The following is a 20,906-nucleotide window of genomic DNA, read 5'->3' as shown; positions in this document are numbered from 1 at the left end:
CATTTATATGAATTTTCTCAGAGAAGTTTATTCATATGTTTATTGATGATTTACATTTTCAGGTTCTCAAATGAGACTTGAACCATAGCGTTTGTCGTTGCATTCTATTTCATGTTTCATGTTTTCATGTTTTCATGGTTTAGTTGATTCTTACCTTATGAATGGTTTGGTCTCTGAATAACTGAGTTTTGTTCCATTTTGATTTTTATACAGATCTTAAAATTAGTTTATGCTGTTGATTTTTTTTCTTGGAAGAATTGGTCCAAAGGAGGACCAAAATGGTTCTTCAATTTTTTTAGTGTCTATGTTTAGTGGTTTTAAAAGGTCAAATGTACCAAAAAGAGAAACTAATGATATGATGTACCAAAAGTATAGTTGAATTGAAATTTTGAATTAATATACTTGACTTTAATTTATGATGAGTATATGGTTTTCCTGTTGGTAGACAAATGTTGTACCATATGATATATTGTTTCAAATCTTCGTCTCCAAAGAAATATAGGAAAATTTGTATAGTTGTAAAAGTATTATATTCTCCAATTATAATATCGTTATAATTTATAAACATCTGACAATTCTTCACCCAATTTTTTAAAAACATAACAACATGACAAATAAATTAATATACAGATATGCATCTAAAATCGAAAAAGATTTGAGAATATTGTAGATAACTTGTTTTATAGGATGATAGAAAATATATCAATTATATTTAAAATAATTAAAGTATACACCAACATTTTCTAAAAAATTGGATAGATTTTGTTTCGGAATTTTTTAAATGTTGTTATATACTTGATTATTTTTATTTAGATTTAGTATGCATTCATACTTAATTTTGTATAGAAGTCATGTATTATTAAAAATATGTAGTTGTATATATTATAATAAACCACGTCACAAAAATATATTATATAGTTGTATATATTATAATAAACCACATCACAAAAATATATTATATAGTGGAATATAATAATATATATGGTTGACAACACATTCAAAAAAACAAAAATAAGAAAAGAAATAAATTTAATAAAACGAATATGCACTAACACTATTAATATAACATTATTAAAATTATCTACTCAATTACATAAGAGAATTAGATTATGCAAAGGTATATAATAGTATATGTTGTTTCCAAAATATTTATGAAATACTTTCAATAAGTGATATTTTAGTATATGTTGTTCCCAAAACATTTACGAAATAATTTTAATAAGTGATATTTTATAGGAACGTGAGGATCATATTTATTTCTTTTAAAAAAAGAAATAGTTTTAATAAGTGATATTTGAAAGTTTTATTTTCATATTTTGTAAATAAATTTAATTTAATTGATTAAATAATAATAATAATAACAACAACTTTGAAAAGTGTTATTAAAATAGCAAAATATTTGGGTTAATTTTTATAACAAAATTGCTTTGTCTTTCCTTTTTGTACACTTTCTTTTATAGATTGTGTATCAAATATAATCTTGAACAAAAATATTGAAATATTAATTTAGATTTGGTTAAGCTACCAAGCTAAACATACCAAATATAAATCTAAACGTTAATCTAACATAATTTTTTTTATTAGATATTGATACACGATTAAATTTGTATCCAAATATAAATCTCCAAATCTAAAAATATTTGATCAATTTTCATTATCTAAAAATATACTTTTAAAATTTTATTTTCTGGTTGAAAAAAATACTGACGGTCCGAAATTTATGTAATATATATATATAAATGAAGATAACAATTATATTTAAACTAATTCTAATGCTTAAGGAATTTAAATGGATAAATTTATATAAGTAAAAGTATAAATGGAATAAATGCAACCGTTAAAATTGATATAAATCCTAAAGTGTAGGACTTAAAATGATGTAATTAGTAGTTTTTCAAAATCTGAAAAGCCCCTAAGTTATCGGAATTAAACGGATAAATAAAAAAGTAATCACACAATCCGTGATCTCCGTACGGTCAGTTACTTTAGGAAACAAAATATAACATTAAATAATTAATCAAATTAATTAATCCTAATCTTTTCCTACTTTAATTATAATTTTTTTTTTGTATAAATATGGGGACTCGTGGGAGAAACGAAAAGAAAGAGAGAAAGAGAGAAAGAAAATCAAGAAACCATTGCCATTTTCTTTCATCACTCGTCACCACTCTCCTCCCTCTTCCGATTTCTCTGACCACCTCTTCCATGTCCCCATATCTAGGGTTTCACTCTCTTTCTATCGCTATTTTCGCCATTGTTAATACGTTTCTTCTTCTTTTACGTTCTTTTTTCTTTCTTTCCACGTTTTGATCTTTTTTCTTTTTGTATAATAACTACTCTGCAGTTGTGTATATGGACAGGGTTGCTTCTAATATGAAGCTTTCTGAGTGGAAGCAGAGTAATCTCTGCAAAGCTCACGAGCAGTTACATTCGGAAGCTTCTTCGTTTCTTCTCTTCAGTCTTCAATGGAAAGATTTGGAGACGCACTTCGAATCTACACGTGAGATGATTTTGACTCAGTGTGAGGAGGTTGAGCGCCGGGAGAAAGCTATTGCGTTGAAGGAAGAGAAGTTAGTGGATTTGGAGAAGTGTATCTTGGAATGTTCGAAGGAGGTTGAGTTGAGGAAGAATGAACTCAGTGAGTTGAATCGTTTGATTGTGAAGTGTGATAGTGCGGTTAAGGGAAAAGAGATGGAGTTGGAATTAATGCATGAGAGATTGGGAGTTTTGTCGAAGGATATTAAGATGAAAGAAGATGAGCTTTGTAGAGCATGCAGGAGATTATCGGATTTGGAGAAGGAATTTGAGGAGAAGGAGAAGGATTTTGAGATGGTTCGAGAGAGGATTGACGACTGTGAGCATGCTATGGAATTGAAAGAACAGAAATTAAATGGTGTAATGCAGTTAATTGAAGAACGATTAATGGAATGTGAGTTGAAGGAGAAGAGTGTTGAATCGATAAGAGCATTGCTTCGAAATCATGAAGAAGAGCTTGCAATCAAGGAGAAGCAGTTCGATGCAATCCAAATGGCAATTAAAGATAGCAATGGAGAACTCAAATTGAAAGAAAAGGAGCTTGAGACAATTCAAAATATGATTGCCACGAAGTGGAAGGAGAAAAGATTAGACAAGATTGAAAAGACTATAAAAGTGCGGACTGAAGAGCTTGATCTTAAAGAGCAAGAATTTGATGTTATGTGGAGCAAGTTGGGGGCTCTTTCTGAGGACTTGTTATCAAAGGAATCAGAATTAGAATCCATCAAATCTTGTATCAAGGAACATAGTAAAGAACTTGATGTGCAGGAAAAGCAACTTGATGGCACCCAACAATCTATTCGAGATTGTCAGAATGCTGTCATGATGCTTACAAATTATGTTAGTACGATAGAAAAGGCAATCATCGAATGCTCAAAGGAATGGGAATTGGAGGAGAATCACCATCATTCGCTGAAAGAAACAGTGGATGGAAACTCTAATGACTTTTCATCAGTGGTGGAACAACACGGTTCCATTTCTTTGACAGTTGATAAATGCCTTGAAGGTCTAAAATCTCAAAAAGAGCATTTCAATGCGTTGAGGAAATTCATAGAAGAGCGCTCAAAGTATCTCGAGAATGTAGAAAACAATTTTAAGAGACGGATGGAGGAGCTCAACAAGAAAGATGAGAAAGTGAGCCTGTATCTAAAAGAGATTGAATCTTTAAAAGCAGACATGGATTCGCAGATTTTATTGCTGGAAAAAGACCGTGAAGAACTAAGATTAAAGGAAATACAACACAAAGCGCCGGATGAGGAACTTGAATCAAAAGAAAAAGAAATCAATCTAGTCAGAGCTTTGATACAAAAATGTAACGAAAAAGTAAAATTGATAGATGATCCAAACAATCTTCACTTACAAGTAAAAACTGAGGAATCAGGCTGCAAACCGGCAGGCAGTTCTAATACTTTGCATTTTCCTACTGGATCTGCCTTGGATGGAAAGCTTTTGTTAGCTCTCTTATGTGAGCATTTGAAACTGCATGATTTGGTGCGAGCGGAACTGATGATTACACTTAAAGCATCTTCCGATCCTGCTAAGTTGGTTCTAGATGCAATGAGATGGTTCTACCCTACACATACAGAGTCTAAAGATGCAAAAATCGATTTTTATAATGTGAAAAGGGGATGCATTTTTCTGTCTGAACTATTATTGAACTTCTCACCCAAAATCACACCTCCACTGAAAGAAGAAGCTCTAAGGCTGGCAGGCCTGTGGAAGGCTAAACTGGTGATGCCAGTTGAGAACCATGCGGAGGTAGTGGCATTCTTGCTACTTGTTGCTAATTTTCGGTTGGCCTCCAATTTTAATGCGGGTGAACTACAAATTCTTTTGAATTCTGTTTCACAATATAAACAAGCATTTGAGTTATCCCGAGCACTTGGAATTGGAGATAAATCGTCTGGTATATACTTTTCTCGCCATCTTTATTATCATTTATTATTAATTGTTGGCAAAATAGTTTCGGAGGTATAGTTATCCTAGTTACTACCTTGATATTGCTTTCCTTGGAATGCATTGAATCAAGGGGTCGTCTGGCTCAGGTTATGAATCAGGGTCTAAGGGAGACTGTCTAGTGCGGGTTGCCCCCAAAACCCAAATTGTATTTTCATATTTATGTATTCAGGATGGTTTTGGCCTTTAGGGTTCATAGCTTTTAGATCTCTGTGGCTATCCTCTACTGTTTACGTTTTTCTCCCCTTACCTTTGCTATAAGTTATATATGCTTCAGACCCCAAGTAAGTTTTGTTGTCACTGATCCTATTGTCTTCACAGTATCTCCAATTGTGAAGGCTATCTAGTTCTTTCATGCCGTTACTAAAATCAAATACTAATTCATGCTGGTTGGTTTTTAAATTTCTAATCTCTTTACCAATTGTTTCTCTAAGAGGTCAATGCAACTCCTACTCCTTCCCTTGTTGAACTAGAGCAACCTAACGAAGGGCTGGTCTTTTCCTCAAAAAACGAGCAGCTCAGCATGGAACCAAACGAGAAGAGATTATATGTACTTCTGAACAAAAAGAGGTTGACTGGATCAAAGTTGATACCAAGTGTAATCTTATCTATTCTTAAACAGTCATTAGACCCAGCAAAACTTGTCCTGGATCTGATTCAAGGTTCTTTTCACCAACATTTGAAGAAAGAACAGTTGGGCTTTAAAGAAAATTTCTTGACGTGGTCCACACTTCTTTTAAAACAATTAAAGCAAATCTCACCAAGTATTGGTCCAAAGGAAAGAGAAGATGCAATGAAGATTGCAATTGACTGGAAACAGAACATGAGAAGTGATACAAATGGGTCTATGGATGCTGTTGGCTTCTTGCAACTTCTAGTGTCTTATGGATTGACAACTTCATTCAGCGGGGATGAGATTTTGAAGCTCTTTGAGAACATAGTGCATCATGAACAGGCATCGGAATTGTGTTTGATGTTTGGGTATAAACAACAGATACAAGGTTAGTTTCGTTCTATGTTCATTTCTAATTCCTGCACTCAAGTATGTTGATACTCAACTTGCATCGACATTGGAGCTTTATATCTTTTTGTGAAAAAAATTCCATGATTCATGAATTAGTCTTCTTTGTATCCTATCCCGTTTTTGTTTTCCTAAAACTGTGATGTCATTTTACCTATAGGGTGCAACTATTCTGTGTTTCTTATTATATTTAGTTCATGTTTTGTTTTCAAAATCGTCTACTCATTTTACAAGATGTTGGCTTTGTTTTATTCCAATGTTGAGAGTCCCACATTGGAAAAACCAAAGAGATTCACACTCTCCATAAGATATTAGATAGGTGGGCTACTCCTCATATTGCCAATTGGTTTGGTATCATTATTAAACCACCAATTCAACCTAAAAGCTTAAGCTAGTGATTGAAGGCAAAATTTATTATATATCACTTAACTCATTATTGGTAAATTTATGCTTGTTTCCTCCCAACCTCTTGGTAGGCTTTTCACCTTTTTAAAACATATATAGTTTATGTGAATTATAAGTCAAATTTCACAACCAAATCAAGTTTTCAAAAATTATTTCTTTAGGGATCCGTCGGTAATCATTTGTGTAATGTGTTGGATTTCAAAAACCATTTTGTTGTTGATTTTCTTGTGTGGTTTGGGAGTTTATATTCCTTCTCTTTTGGATTCTGCCGTGCTCGTTCCAATGGGGAAATGCTGAAAATGATGAAGGTGGTTGATATTATTTGCTTACTTGAGAGCCCCTTTTTTAGGAAGGGAGAAGCGATGTGAGGTTTTGGAATCTTGATCCTTTGGATTGGTTCTTGTCCAAGTCTTTCTTTCGTAAGTTGATCGATCCTTCTCCCCTAGGATTGTTTGTCTTTCCGTTTTGTGGTGGAGGAGGATTAATATTCCTAGTAAAATGAGGTTCTTTAATGGGGCAAGTCTTACAAAATCGACTTGAGAAGAAAATGTCTTTTCTTGTGGGTCTCTTCTATTGCGTTCTTTCTCGAAGAAAGATCCGATGTTATAAAAAGCCCTCTCGATCGTGTGCCTAGGCTCAAGGCGCAGGTCTATCGCCTCGTCTTAGAAAGGAGAAGCTTACAAAATAAGGCATGCTCAGGTGTGTGCCTTTTGTAAAAGCTCCAAGGCTCAAAGCAGGGCTTTAAGGCTTTTCATTTTATTTTTATGTGTAGCACGCCTCACAAAAGAAAAAAACCGAGCGCTTTTTGGCATTTAAAAACGCTGGAAGCCTATACTTGGGCATTGTGGGTTTTCTAGTTCGATTCAAGGCTCGTTTTAGGGGTAAAATGAGGTTCTTTAATGGGGCAAGTCTTACAAAATCGACTTAAGAAGAAAATGTCTTTTCTTGTGGGTCTCTTCTATTGCATTCTTTCTCGAAGAAAGACCCAATGTTATAAAAAGCCCTCTCGATCGTGCGCTTAGGTTCAAGGCGCAGGTCTATCGCCTCGTCTTAGAAAGGATAAGCTTACAAAATAAGGCATGCTCAGGTGTTGTGTGCCTTTTGTGAAAGCTTCAAGGCTCAAAGCAGGGCTTTAAGGCTTTTTCATTTAATTTTGATGTGTAGCATGCCTCACAAAAGAAAAAAGCCGAGCGCCATTGCACCTTAATGCACCTTAATGCGTTTTTGGCATTTAAAAACGCTGGAAGCCTATTATTGGGCATTGTGGATTTTCTAGTTTGATTCAAGGCTCGTTTTAGGGGCTCGCCACATAGATGTGGGAGCGTTGCTTAAGGAGTCCTTTCTCAACCCTGATGGGGAGAAGGGTCGATTTCTTTGGCTTTTTTAGAGGTGGAGAGGACCCTACCTTAATTGATAAACTATTAATTTAGGGTTTAAATTCATGTGATCCCAAGATTTGGAGTTTAAATTGATATTTTCCCTAAAGATTATATTGAGAAACAACTGGATTTTTGTTTGTTTACAACAATTTTTGTAACAAGTACCAACTGCAAACTCAGAACATTACCGTGCCTATCACATTCTAATGGTGACTCCCAATTTTTTATTTTATTTTGCAGACATTGTACAAAACCTTATTGGAACAAAGCAAGTTGTCAAGGCTGTCAGGTTTGTATGTGGATTCAAGTTGGAATTCTTTCGACCCGTACAGATCCTGAATGAATACTTGCGAGATGTAAGGAATGCCACCGTGTTAGCCAGCAAGAAGAATCAAGGTCAAAAAGATGTACCTACTGCCATTGCCATGGTTAGTTCTCTGTTCTAGAGGAATCCTCAAAGATGAACATTGCCTTCTATTCTATTGATAACAAAAGCAGGAACATGGAAAAGAAATGTTTTTTTTTTCTTTGCTAAAAGGTTACTCTGACTGCAACAGGATGAAGCCATTGATAAGGAGATAGATGCTGTAAAGTCGGTAATCTCATGCATAGCAGATTGCAATCTCAGTTCTGAAATCTCATCTCAAGTGCTTGAAACCCGAGTTGTTTCACTTGAAGAGATGAGAAGATTGAAATTCAATAGCAATGGTCAACCTACAAGTTTGACCACTTCAAAACCACAACCATCTAAAGCCTATACCGAAGCACAATGCTCAAATCCAACTAAGGTTTTGCCAAATTGGGAGAAGTCTGATGTGCCACAATCGCACCCAAAACACCATCAATTCCGAAAACATCCTTCTTCTACCCACAAACCCCATCAGCAACATCAAGGACCGCAAAAGATGCAAAAGAAACGTAAGTTTCAAAAGAGTTCAATGAGACACCCTCGAAAGCAACCTTGTCAAACTAGACCTGTGTTCTTGAGTTCACTGCCAAGAGTACACGATGAAACATCAATGTTTCAACGGTATAATTCAAGATTTATGGGAATGCATGGGCTGTTTGGTCTCCATGAAGGTGATTGTGAATCTCCTAAACATGGAAATCATTATCCACGCTCAACTAGGCCTTTGACATAACGAATGACGAGGTACCCTTTTCAACTAATTTAATGTTTAACATCTATTGAGTAGATTATGTGTAAATGTGTTTAGGAGTAGTGAAGAGTTTTTGTGTCATGGTTGCCTTCTTTCTAGAGAAGGCAACTCTTTCTCTCTTGTCCTTAGAAAAGTGTTCAACATGAAACATATATGGATCGACATAATATCTGATATATATTTGATGAAAAAAAGGAAGGAATTGTTGGTATTGAGGACTGTATTAACACCCTTGGAAAAGATATGAACAAGCATGCTTTTCTTGGAATTATACTTTGTGTTTTACTAAAAGCAATAAATAAACAAAAGAGATCTTTTTAAAAATTCGTCTTCCCTCATGTTCTTCCTCATGTCAACACTCCTTGTTGGAAACCAACTGCCAATAATGGCATGTTTTTCTCTTTTTCTTCTTTTCCCCACTTATCCTTCCTAGGGTGAGCCACTCGTATTGAAAACCAACTGTAGTCAATTTTAAGCCCTTCAAAATCAATGGCTGGTTGGCCAACCAGCCTAAAAAGGACCGAGGTAACGATGAGGATCGGGTTCACATGCCAAATATATATTTAAAATATTAATTAATTTAATTTGGTTAGTTTAATTAAAAGGTTTGGAGAAATCGATTTGACCAAAATTGACCCATTTAACATCGAGTAAACAACGTGGTTGAGAAGATCTCTCAGACAGAAGATGCACATCTACGTCTGGGGATCTTTAACCTGAGTCAGTTTAGAGATTTTGTTTTTTTTTTTTATGAATCATAATCATAATATTATGATTTTAAGTACAAAAATTAAAACACCTATTATTCACTCTAGAGTTTGAGTGATCTCCACTACAAGCAAATCTATCACTAATCTATCTCAAGGATGATTTAGGTGAATGAAAATCTCTCCCTTAATCATGTTTCTCATTGATCAGCATATTAATGTTGTATAATGCTCTCTCCCTTAATCACGTTTCTCGTCAAATAGCGGATTAAGGCTCCTTATTTCTTCATCCAACAGATATAAAGACTGTTCTTCAACACCGACACAACTAACAACCAATAAATTCACAACAATCTAAAATACTTGCATGTTCCTTTGATTACTTCACAAAGGTTTTTGTTAGTTCAACTGCCAATTCTACACACAGGCAAAAACACCAAGGATCCCGAAATACATGGTAAACAGGATTTGAGTATTCAAATGAAATAAGATAATATCTTCTAATTGAAAGAGTATATTTTAATTACATAATAGCACCAAATAAAATATTTTAATACAAAATAGTCTTCAAACTTTTGCACAAAACTTTTTGCCATGTCGTCTTTTACCATGTAAAATGTCACAAGTGCGCTTATCAAATACATAACTTTGATACACATTATAGCTTTCAATACACATGAAACACCTTAATACTCCTGATACACTTGATGATGTACATTTGATATGTTGTTGATGAACACTTAGACACACCTGATACTTTTGAAATGTACCACATGTACTTTTATTCCAAAATAATTTATTGATTGAATGTTGTAAGTTGTAAGATATTGTTGATGTATTTGCAATGTTGATTATTGTTATATATAATTGTCGATACTTTCATATATTGTCAATGCACTTGAAATGTTACTTCAAGTATTTGATCTGAAAATGGGAAATTACAAACTTGCATATACAATTAATAATTCTTCATTGATACACTAGATTGCTTAGATACATTTGGTATACTTGAAGTTCTGTCAATATACTTGATACACTATTGATATACACTTGTAAACTTAATTGATATACTTGATAATGATTCACTTTACCGATATGTTGATATAATTTACTAATATATAGTTGATATACTTCATAAGGACACATTGAGTTATATCATTTATATACTTAATAATGCACTAGTTTATACAATTGATACACAATTTATTATATATTTAACTATAGCTACAATGAACGGTAAAAGTTTTGCAAAAATGAAAATCACGTAATAAATATACCAACAAACTAATGCATATAATAAAACCAAAATTGTTAGAAACTAAAACTAAAATAAAACCAACCTAAAACAATAAAAAAAAATAATTTGAAATCAGAATCAACTCCAAAATACACATCGAAGGAAGTTGAGAACAATCACAGACGAAGTTAAATTACTTTGATCAACAATTATCATGTTTCATATTACAATTAATGTATCATTGATATCCTAAAATCAAGATTAATACAATATAAAAGAAATGAGGAAGAATAAATCGTAGCCTTAATTTTAATAAATTTATAAATATGAGTGATTCACAAAAGAAGAATAATACAATATATGAGGAAGAACAAATCGTAGCCTTAATTTCAATAAATTTATAAATATGAGTGATTCACACAAGAACGAAAAGATCAAAACTTCCTCCAATTGTAATATATTGTATATGAAGTACAAATAGTAGAATGATTAGGGCATTAAAAAAAGAAAATGAAAGACAGAATATGAGAAGAGAAGCAAAGGAAGAAGAGAAACGTAAAAGAAACAAATAAAAGAGAACAAAGGTGAAGAAGAAGGGCAATTTCGGAATAATTAAAAGCTTAAATTATAAAATATCAACCGAACTATAAAAAATATTCCCTAAGAAAAGATATTATTATAATATATTCATTTAAATGATTAAGAAGTTAACAAAATTGATTTTGTTAGATTAATAATTAATTGGTTAAATTAAAAAAAAATGTCTCCAAATTTAATTTCGTTGAACGTTAAAAAAAACTTTCAAAATTTTAAGAATTTTAAAAAAAGGGTTTAAAAGTTTTTAAAAGAGTTTGAAAATATTTTGAATTGAAAGTTTTGTTTAAAAAATACTTTTGAACTATTGAAAAAATTTCATAAATAGAGCTGAACTGAAACAAAAAGTTAAAAAATAGTCCATCAAAATTTACACCAATATTCTCACGAACCAAAATAAAAACCTAAATTCTAAGTTAAAACCCTTAATTATTGTTGTAATTATCCTACCGTTAATTGTCAAATAAAAAATGTATTCGACAACACATATTAATAGATATTTTTTGTTTGACTAATAGTTTTAGTATATTTGAAGGAGAAATTTTTATTTTGAAACTTTATGAGATTTTGTAGAATTTATGTTTTAGTCAAGATTTAAAATATCGATATTGATAGATGTATTAAAGTCTAAACTATTAGAGAAAATTCTTATAATAAGAGATGAGATCAAATTTGCAACAACTCATTCTTACCCCAAACTTAATCTTGAGTGAAAAACCACATGGTTGAGCTCATCGATCAAAGACATTAAAACCCTATTCGAGAATTTCAATTCAATTTCATTTACATTTTGTCTATCACAATCGTAAAACAAACGTTTGAATGGTCCCATAATATTCCAAGGTGGATTGTAAACCAAGTCGAAAAGGACTTCTATGCAACATTTGCCCACGTGGCTTCATCTTCAATAAACTAAAATTTTATTTTTAAATAAAACATTATAGAAATTCCAACTTCAATAGATATATGTGAAAAAGATCTAAACATAAATTTGAATTATTAAATAAATATGCATGTCTATTATTTATATTAGGATCATTTTTTTTATATGTGATTTGTATAGTCCCTTTTATTCACATCCAACCCATAAAAATCTAAACCCAAACTTTAACGGTTTTCATTAAAAATTAATGGTAAAAGTATATTTGAGATAGACATTTTAAAATAAAAGTAATTTAGCATAGAAAAAAATAAAAAAGATTGAAAAGTGTGTGTATAGGTGGGTCCTATGGGAATGGGGTGGTGCCTTCCGTATGAGTGTGATCGATCGTCTCCCCAAAGCCCCAAGACCCCAAGCCCCCAAGCGCCAAAGCCAAAGCCAAAGGCAAAGCCAATGCCAAAGGCAAAGCCAAAGGGTTTTTGTTTAGTGGGTTCCGTATAAAGCTGCAATATTACCCCTTTTTTCATCATCATTTCTCAACTTCTTCTGTCTTTCCCCACTTTTTTCTCTTCATCCCATCCTACCTTTTCTCCCCTTTTCCCATCTCCATCCACTAACTAATTTTGTCTCAACACCCTTCACCCTTCACCTTTTCATATACATTATTACTTCTCTCTACCATAAACATGGGGAATTATCAAAAATAGGATAATTTGGAAGGATGTAAAGAGTTTTGAGATGAATTTTAAAAAAGATGACTTTTAGGACAAATTAGTTGGAAAAAGTCTATATTACCCTCAAGTTAAAAAATATCCTAAAATCAATTTATGAATCCTCTCTTCTCCTTCTCCCTCCGTTTTTTCACTTTCTAAAAATGTTTCATTTTTCTCTCATCCCTCCCTCTAGTGTTCCATTTTCCCTCATTTTCACGAAATTTCCTTTTTCTTCCTTTTCCATTCTTTAATTCGTTTTCTTGAAATTTCTTTCTGAAGCTCTTCCCATGGTCTCCCACCGGCCTTTGAAAACCATTTTCTCCATTTTCTCACTTCCAAAAAGAATATTTCATTTTTCTCTCATCTCTCTCCATTTTCATACATTGTGGGATAAATTGGCCTTCCTAATTCTAAGAGCATGAAAATGTTGCTCTCACCTGCATTGTTGTACATTATATAAAAGTTCTGCACACTTTACAATTTTCCAAGATAATGAAATAAAAATTGCATACCAAAAAACAAAAATGGTATTCATTCCATTATATAAAACTATTTATGTACATAGTTTGGAACATATACAATTCCTTCAAAAGTTGGAACTAAAAGTCAATACATGGGATTGTTGGTCCATAATTGAAATGCCAATTGTTTTCTAAAATATGACATGTTTTCTTGACATAATGTAGCTACATCTAAACCAGAAGCTTCATATTCGAAATACTTAATTGTAAATACACCACAATCACTATTGTTGCGTTGAAGTGGAATGGAGTCGACAATGACAAGTGGCCAAGGTTCCTTGTGTGTTGATGATCCGCCTCTCCTAACAAAGAATCCAGTAGCATCGAGCAAATTTGGCACCATCTCTTGAATTGGCTCTAATATGCTTCTCATATCTTCGGCACTCGTCAGCGACGGAAGCGAATCCCATACCTTAACTTGACAACGTACCAAGTCCAAGCATAATAGAATCCAATGATTGCCATGGATATTGAATGGAGAGTAAATGTAATCAACATTCACCCAAGGATCTTGACAGTCTTGTTTTGATCCGACAACATAGTCAACCTGCTTACTAAATGTGATAAACTACTTACTATAGACTGAAAATGATGAGCAGGGTCAATCTTGTACATGGGACCGTTAGTTGATGTCGAAGCCATACTGAAACCTGCATAAAAAAAAACTAATTAAATATAATTGCATAAGAGACTTACTAAACATGGATGCACTAGCATCTTGGGACTTCTACTCAAAATTTTGGAAGGTGAGAGATAGGTGCTGATAGGTGCGAGATGCTGGAAAACTTCAAGGCAAAGTTGCTAAGTCTAATAAAATTGCTAACCCTAAAGCCTTAACACCTAGTAGAGTAGCTAAACATGCATTCTAAACGGTTTAGGAAGGTTAACACTCTCATCTTGGGACTTCTACTCAAAATTTTGGAAGGTGAGAGATAGGTGCTGATAGGTGCGAGATGCTGGAAAACTTCAAGGCAAAGTTGTTAAGTCTAATAAAATTGCTAACCCTAAAGCCTTAACACCTAGTAGAGTAGCTAAACATGCATTCTAAACGGTTTAGGAAGGTTAACACTCTCATCTTGGGACTTCTACTCAAAATTTTGGAAGGTGAGAGATAGGTGCTGATAAGTGCGAGATGCTGGAAAACTTCAAGGCAAAGTTGCTAAGTCTAATAAAATTGCTAACCCTAAAGCCTTAACACCTAGTAGAGTAGCTAAACATGCATTCTAAACGGTTTAGGAAGGTTAACACTCTCATCTTGGGACTTCTACTCAAAATTTTGGAAGGTGAGAGATAGGTGCTGATAGGTGCGAGATGCTGGAAAACTTCAAGGCAAAGTTGCTAAGTCTAATAAAATTGCTAACCCTAAAGCCTTAACACCTAGTAGAGTAGCTAAACATGCATTCTAAACGGTTTAGGAAGGTTAACACTCTCATCTTGGGACTTCTACTCAAAATTTTGGAAGGTGAGAGATAGGTGCTGATAGGTGCGAGATGCTGGAAAACTTCAAGGCAAAGTTGCTAAGTCTAATAAAATTGCTAACCCTAAAGCCTTAACACCTAGTAGACTACCTAGACTAGCTAAACATGCATTCTAAAGATTGTATTCTATTGGAACTACATCACTAAAAACATTAACAAAGTAGAGAACAACAATGCAGCTTATGATAATGTCTTTCAACAAATTGCAAAGGAAATGGTCTTTCAACAATGCAGCTTATGATATTCTATTGTACTGGTAGCTTTGCAGAGTTTATATGGGATACCAAATATATGTTCGAATTCAAGTTCTAAACTCCAAGGTATGGTTTTTCTATTATTACAGTACATTGCAAAGGAAATGATGGATACGACACTGCCAACGTAGAGGAGTGGATAAGAAATGGAGAGGTCCGGTGAAAACAAACCTGAAATCGAAATGGATGGAAGTGGAGAAGCGTCCGCCGGAGTTGAAGTCGAAAGTAAAACAGAGACACGTGCAATGTCAGTAGTACGACTCTCCTTGCATTTTGAAGATTAGTGAATATCCCTTCAAGGTCATTAACACAATTCTTTTCTTTTTCCTTCAAAACCTAATGAGAAGTAGATTGATATTTACTCTTCAAACCCTTTGGCATTGATCCGTCTCTTTTCTTCCACCAAAATTATCTTAGCAGCAACTGAAAAAAAAAGAAATCACAATGAAGCACCAACCCTATATATAAAGTCCGTTCAGATTGCAAAACAGAATCTACCCAAAAGGAAAAAAATCATATGGGCTTTCGAAACAAATACATTTCTAATGCTACCATTGAATATTCATCCACTCCCTCTTACTCAGTTCAAAAAATAGGAGACTGAATTGGAAACAAGTAAAATTGTAACCATTATAACGATCATAAAATGATCACAAAATTTCACCTAAGCTAATCCATCCTTACCTAGGTCTCTATTTAAAATTTCGGCAAAATCTTAAACATGTTTTTCTATCATGTACTAATTCATCGTGATCTCTGTGTGCCATCATCAAAGATTCGACTCAGTAAGCGATCTTTTGATTCAACCCTAATTCACGTATTAAAAAGGAAGAAAAACAGAAATAAACAAAGAATAGTTACCCACCAAATTGCTGAATATTTGAGTCGAAAATCAGAGGAAAGTTTGGAGGAAGAAGATTAGGGGGTTTAGTTTTTTCCTTAGAGAAGTAACAAGTGTAGCTTTGGCTCTTTGTTCAGATCTTTTAGTTCACACCGGAGGAGCGACGAACGACATCCGAGAAGCGATGATATGCACCGAAGTAGAAGGAGAAGAAAGCGAATGTGTGTGTGTGTGTTTTTTTTTTTTTTTTTTTTGCGTTTTGTTTCTGCGTTGAGGAGAAGGAATGGAAGGTAAAATGAATTAAGGGTAATTTAGACAATTCACACATAATTTGTCCTAGAAATCAACTTTTTAAAAATCAATCTCATAAATCTTTTATTCCTCCATTTTTGGCTTATTTTTGGTAATTTCCCCATAAACATCCACTTAACTTACCAATTCTGCTCAAAAGGATAATAAAAAAGGGTCAATGTAAGTCAACTGTGTGCTTACAATTCTCTCTCTATTCACACCACCAAACCCCTCTTTTTATGGTTTTAATTAACAAACTAAATCTCCTCTGTCTTCCTTTCCTCTTTATGTATATTGATAGGGGCAAAAAGGGGAAGATGGTATGGAGTATGAAGAGAGAGATAGGGAACATAAAGAGTGATCAGAAGTTGTGCAGCCTTCACACTTCCCATCCTATTCTCTCCTCTCTCCTCCCTCCTCCCTCCTCCCAATGCCCTTTCTTTCTCTCCTTCTCTACTTTTACCTTCATACCCTCTAACCTACTCATTGAAGGAAACACTACATCTCTCTCCCACCCTATCAACCTTTCTCTTCCCCCTTACATAGACCCTTTTGCTAACCCTCCTCAGTCTCAAAAACAGCAGACCTAATGCTTCTTCTTGGATTGCTACAATTGATAAGTCTTTGATACACCTCAACCTTAAGATTCTATCCCAATCTTTGTTACGGTTGATTTTACTCTAACGTTACAGGGAAATGACATTTTGGGAGATCTTACACTTTCCATATCAAATCAAAACTTGTTTACTCTATCACCCAACTTTCAATTCAATGCAAATTAATATCCATAACATTCTAATTGCAATTAGATTTTTTATATAAAAAAATATGGTGTAAATTATTATTATTGTTATTAAATGCTTCTTTTTTATTCTAAAGAAAAAAAATCTAACACTTTTTTTTTTTTAATAAAAGAAATAATTCTTAAAAGTTCTAAAATGACATATTTCATTATTCTAAAACTTTATAATTGATTTAAGCTTATGAAATTGGGATCTGAGTATTAAAAAAAAAAACATCATATTCATTATATATATATACTAATAGTTTGATAGTCAACTCTATTTTACTATTCCAAACTTTAAAGAACTAATTAAAAAATCAAATTCAAACATGTTGCTAATAAGTCGATAAAAACAAAAAAAATTATAATTTTTTTGATATGATAAATGAATGATAGACATCATAATACACGAGCATCAAACAATCATAAATATAAAACAGTTTCGAGTATCACTAATGATATCGTGTACTCGTGATAAACCAAATAACAAATGATCATGTAAATAATAAACAATACCTATTAAATTTCAAAGGTGAAAATAGTGTATCTTTTAAATTTCTTTGTTTTTTTATGTATAAATACAACTTCGAGTCACAAATTTTATTTTGGTATTATATAAAACATCCCTAATTTTCAAGATGTACTCTTAACCTAACAAAAAAAAAGTTCAGAAGTTCTTACTTACGAAATTTTAAAACAAATATCTTTACTATTATCGTATGATCATAAACTGTTAGTAAGATTGATCACTTTATTAGCAACAAAAGTGATCATAACTCATCCGTTAGCGATTAAGAGATTTGCGATTCAAATTAAAAAAAATGGTAGAAATAATATTTTTAAACTCTTATTTTTTTTTATATAAAAAAACTAATTACATTATTTCATTAAAACTTTTTAAAATTACTTTTGGTAAAATTTTCCTCTAATTATTTTTTAAAAAAAACAAAACACTTCGAATAATAAATCAAAAACAATGATCCATGAAAGCAAAAGGTAAAATTCCCATGATGGAAGCAAAGTCTAATTTGTAGAAAATTCTTTGAAATTCAAGAAACTTAGCCAAAAATAAAAGAATTTTGCTCATTATCAACAAAGTGAGAAATCCAATGAAGAAAATCAACAGCCTTACAATCTCATAACAGCAAGGCTTGATCATCACCCAACAAGTGAGTAACTTATGATTTTCATCATTTTGAAAAGCCAAAATAACATTTAAGCAATAAGATTCTGGATGATATATAATGGAATGAATCGAAACAAATGATCTTAAACTTCCCTCAATTGCTTTCATTTCCAAACAGAAAGAATAGAGTAATTTTGAATCCTGTTATTACTAAATGCCAAAACCAATCTACCAATTACAATATACACAAACCAATTAGTTAAGGTTGCTTTTCTTTGAATTTCTTGTTTTTGCAAATATTCCCATTTAAGGAAGAAGGAAAATAACATTCTTTCATCATTATAATTCAGCTAATTTAATATTTGCATTGAAAAGTAAAAGTTCTAAAAATACTTCACCAATTAGGATTCCAATTCCAAGGAGGCACCTTAGAACTCCATTCCCAAGCAACGGATATATTTTGCCATTTCATGTAATTTGGAAGTGACGAGTGGTTTTCTCATTAAGCTTTCTCTTTACTCTCACTATATATAAAGCTTTCCCACACCCTTCAATGGAGGACATGGCCAGGACTGCTTAAACAACAACCTCTCCATAGTTCCCCAAATTTCCTTTTCTTTCTTTCTTTTTCTTTTTCTTTTCTTTTTCTTTTTTTTTTTGTTTTCCATTTTTCGGAGAAGAAAATGGTGAAGAAGATGAAGTTTTTCTCTCCCTTCTTCCTCCTCTTCTTCTTCTTCTTCTTCTTCTTCCTCCTTCTGGGTCTTACTAGTAAGCTTCTCCCTCTCTCTCTCTCTTTACATTTTTTTACTTCCTGTCTTGTGGGTTTATTAATGTTCTGCCATGGCAGCTGCAGGTCAAGAATCCATTCAATTTGTGAAGCTGGATGAGATAGCTTCTTCAGGGGTTTTTCCAGCAATGTCTGCTTCTGAACTCCCTGTTGCTGTTTCTGTTACTGATGTTGAACTTCCAGAAGTTTCAAGCAGTGTTTTAATGGCGGAAAGTTGGCTTAGAACCTTTGTTCTAGCTCACTACCCTTCCACTAAAATCACCACCATTGTTGTGGGAAATAGTTCTTTATGCAGCAACAAGAATCTAGATACTAACAATTTACACATTGTGTTGCTGTCTATGAAGAATTTGTTTTACTCCCTCACTAGATGGGGTTTGGAGAATCAAATCAAAGTTTCTACTCTCTTCCCAAAAGATTGTTTCCACTCTCAAGAGGAATCCATTCAGAATATGGTTAAGCTTGTGATTGAGTTCATCCAAAGTACTAACTCTACATTGAGTCTCAAACTACCTGAAAATGTAATTTCTCTACACGAAACAGAGAGTTTCATCTCCACCCACACGAACAAATTTGGATTTCTAAAGCTAAAAAAGGTGAATTTATTAACCAGCGTCTCAAAACAAAGAAACCCCACTAATAGAAAGCTCTCTTCATTCATGGAACTCAAAGAATACGAACCTTTCTTTACATCAGAGCCACCACTGCCATCAGATCTCGCCACACCCCCACTTCCACCAGAGTCCCAAATCGCATCTCCGCCACATTGGAGCTTCGCCTCCGCTCCAGAATCGCCTCCGTTCGTGGTACCAGCAAGCCCGCCGATGGGATTTACTCTACCTCCATGTAATCCAAACCAAAACGCCGGTGCGCCATTTCCACAAACAGGTGGTGTGCAAAAACTGTGGTGCGTGGCGAAACCAAACGTTCCGGCGGAGATTCTTCAGCAGGCGATGGATTACGCATGTGGGGACGGCGGCGCCGACTGCCGGGAGATATCGGCAGAGGGTAGCTGCTTTCATCCGGATAGTTTGGTGGCACATGCGTCGTACGCTTTCAATAGCTACTGGCAGAAGAACAAGAGAAGTGGAGGAACTTGTAGCTTTGGAGGAACTGCCATGATTATAAGCTCAGATCCAAGTAAGAATTTGTCTGATTTTATGAATTTTTCTTTTGAGTATGAATCAATGTTGAATTGGGTTTTGTTGTGTTGATTTGTTTTCTTTTTTGCAGGTTTTAATCACTGCCGGTTTGTTCTAAGCTAAATTTTTTAGGGATAATGGCGTTTAGTGTTTGTTCTTCTTCTTCTTCTTCTTCTTGTTATGTTCATCTTCTTTCTTTCAATAATACTTTATAATATCAACTTTGAAGAGACTTTGTGACTTTGGCCTTAAAAGAGGTTTTGGTAATTTTGGTTTTCATTTTAATTTAATGGTAAAAAGTGTTTATTACCATTTTCATATCTCGTTTTTTCAGTTTAGTTTCTATCTATTGTTTATGCTACTCGCCCTTCCGAGTGTGATTTTAAATTAGTTATTGCATTTTCCCGTGACTTGTACATGGATGGTTCTAAATCAATTTTATTTTTACTCACACACTTCAAGATGATATGATTTTGCATGATTTAAAGTATTTTCTAAAATGATTTTATACCAAAAGTGATTCTAATTATTTTGAAATCACTCTATTAATATATATAGGCTTAGATTTTGAATTAAAATAAACGACGAAAATATAATATTTTAAAATTTAGAGAAATTTTAAGAATGAAACATACATTTTTTTTCTTTCAAAATATTCAATAACCATTTCGCTTTTTGTTTTTGTTTTTCAAAATTTATGTCTATTATTGCTATCTTGATTTGATATATACAACACTGGACATGGATTCTGTGTTATGGTTTTTTTTTTTCCTCTGTATGCTTTATCATCTTCAACTTCTTATGTTTTTGTTGCATCAAACTCCTAGAAAATTGTTCTTCCAAATTTTTTAATTTTCTTAAAAAAAATAAAATATAAACTCTAAAACAATTTATAATAGATAGGTAATTGCAAATTGTGGAACTTTTAGAGAATAATAATAATTAAATGTATATTAACACTTTAAAGAAGTATAAATATAATAAAATCTATTTGCAATGGACGACAAGAGTTGAACTTGAATAAAGTATGCATTTTACTCTGTTGAGATGATTTTTTAAGAAAAAACAATTCATTCGTGGACAAAAGAGGGGTTA

The 20,906-nt window shown here is 33.1% G+C and overlaps 2 protein-coding genes and 1 long non-coding RNA gene across 5 annotated transcripts; 2 read left to right on the top strand and 1 right to left on the bottom strand.

Annotated features, from left to right (window-relative positions):
- The first annotated feature begins 2,096 nt into the window (after positions 1 to 2,096).
- LOC101218416 (FRIGIDA-like protein 5) lies at positions 2,097 to 8,727 on the top strand. 2 transcript variants are annotated; one of them, XM_004151142.3, is made up of 5 exons: positions 2,097 to 2,222; positions 2,361 to 4,441; positions 4,926 to 5,492; positions 7,537 to 7,724; positions 7,854 to 8,727. In XM_004151142.3, the coding sequence occupies exons 1-5, from the start codon at positions 2,206 to 2,208 to the stop codon at positions 8,436 to 8,438; spliced, it is 3,438 nt and encodes a 1,145-aa protein (XP_004151190.1). In that variant the 5' UTR covers positions 2,097 to 2,205; the 3' UTR covers positions 8,439 to 8,727. The 2 variants fall into 2 exon arrangements, with proteins under 2 accessions (XP_004151190.1, XP_011649315.1); XM_011651013.2 differs by having other exon boundaries at positions 2,345 to 4,441.
- A 4,377-nt stretch (positions 8,728 to 13,104) lies between these two features.
- On the bottom strand, positions 13,105 to 16,527 carry LOC116402020. The gene is made up of 3 exons (XR_004214376.1): positions 15,706 to 16,527; positions 15,012 to 15,263; positions 13,105 to 13,758 (listed from the first exon to the last, which is right to left on the bottom strand). It is a non-coding gene; the product is annotated as an uncharacterized LOC116402020 (long non-coding RNA).
- Positions 16,528 to 18,312: 1,785 nt separating this feature from the next.
- Positions 18,313 to 20,129, top strand: LOC101212177 (glucan endo-1,3-beta-glucosidase 12). 2 transcript variants are annotated; one of them, XM_031881426.1, is made up of 3 exons: positions 18,313 to 18,650; positions 18,736 to 19,809; positions 19,903 to 20,129. In XM_031881426.1, the coding sequence occupies exons 1-3, from the start codon at positions 18,566 to 18,568 to the stop codon at positions 19,932 to 19,934; spliced, it is 1,191 nt and encodes a 396-aa protein (XP_031737286.1). In that variant the 5' UTR covers positions 18,313 to 18,565; the 3' UTR covers positions 19,935 to 20,129. The 2 variants fall into 2 exon arrangements, with proteins under 2 accessions (XP_031737286.1, XP_004149701.2); XM_004149653.3 differs by having other exon boundaries at positions 18,314 to 18,650; positions 18,730 to 19,809.
- Positions 20,130 to 20,906: the final 777 nt, after the last annotated feature.

The sequence above is a fragment of the Cucumis sativus genome, chromosome 2 (assembly GCF_000004075.3).
Source record: "Cucumis sativus cultivar 9930 chromosome 2, Cucumber_9930_V3, whole genome shotgun sequence".
Taxonomy (NCBI): Eukaryota; Viridiplantae; Streptophyta; class Magnoliopsida; order Cucurbitales; family Cucurbitaceae; genus Cucumis; species Cucumis sativus.
The sequence above is the reverse complement of the archived record's forward strand: the minus strand, read 5'-3'. Positions and strand labels throughout refer to the sequence as shown.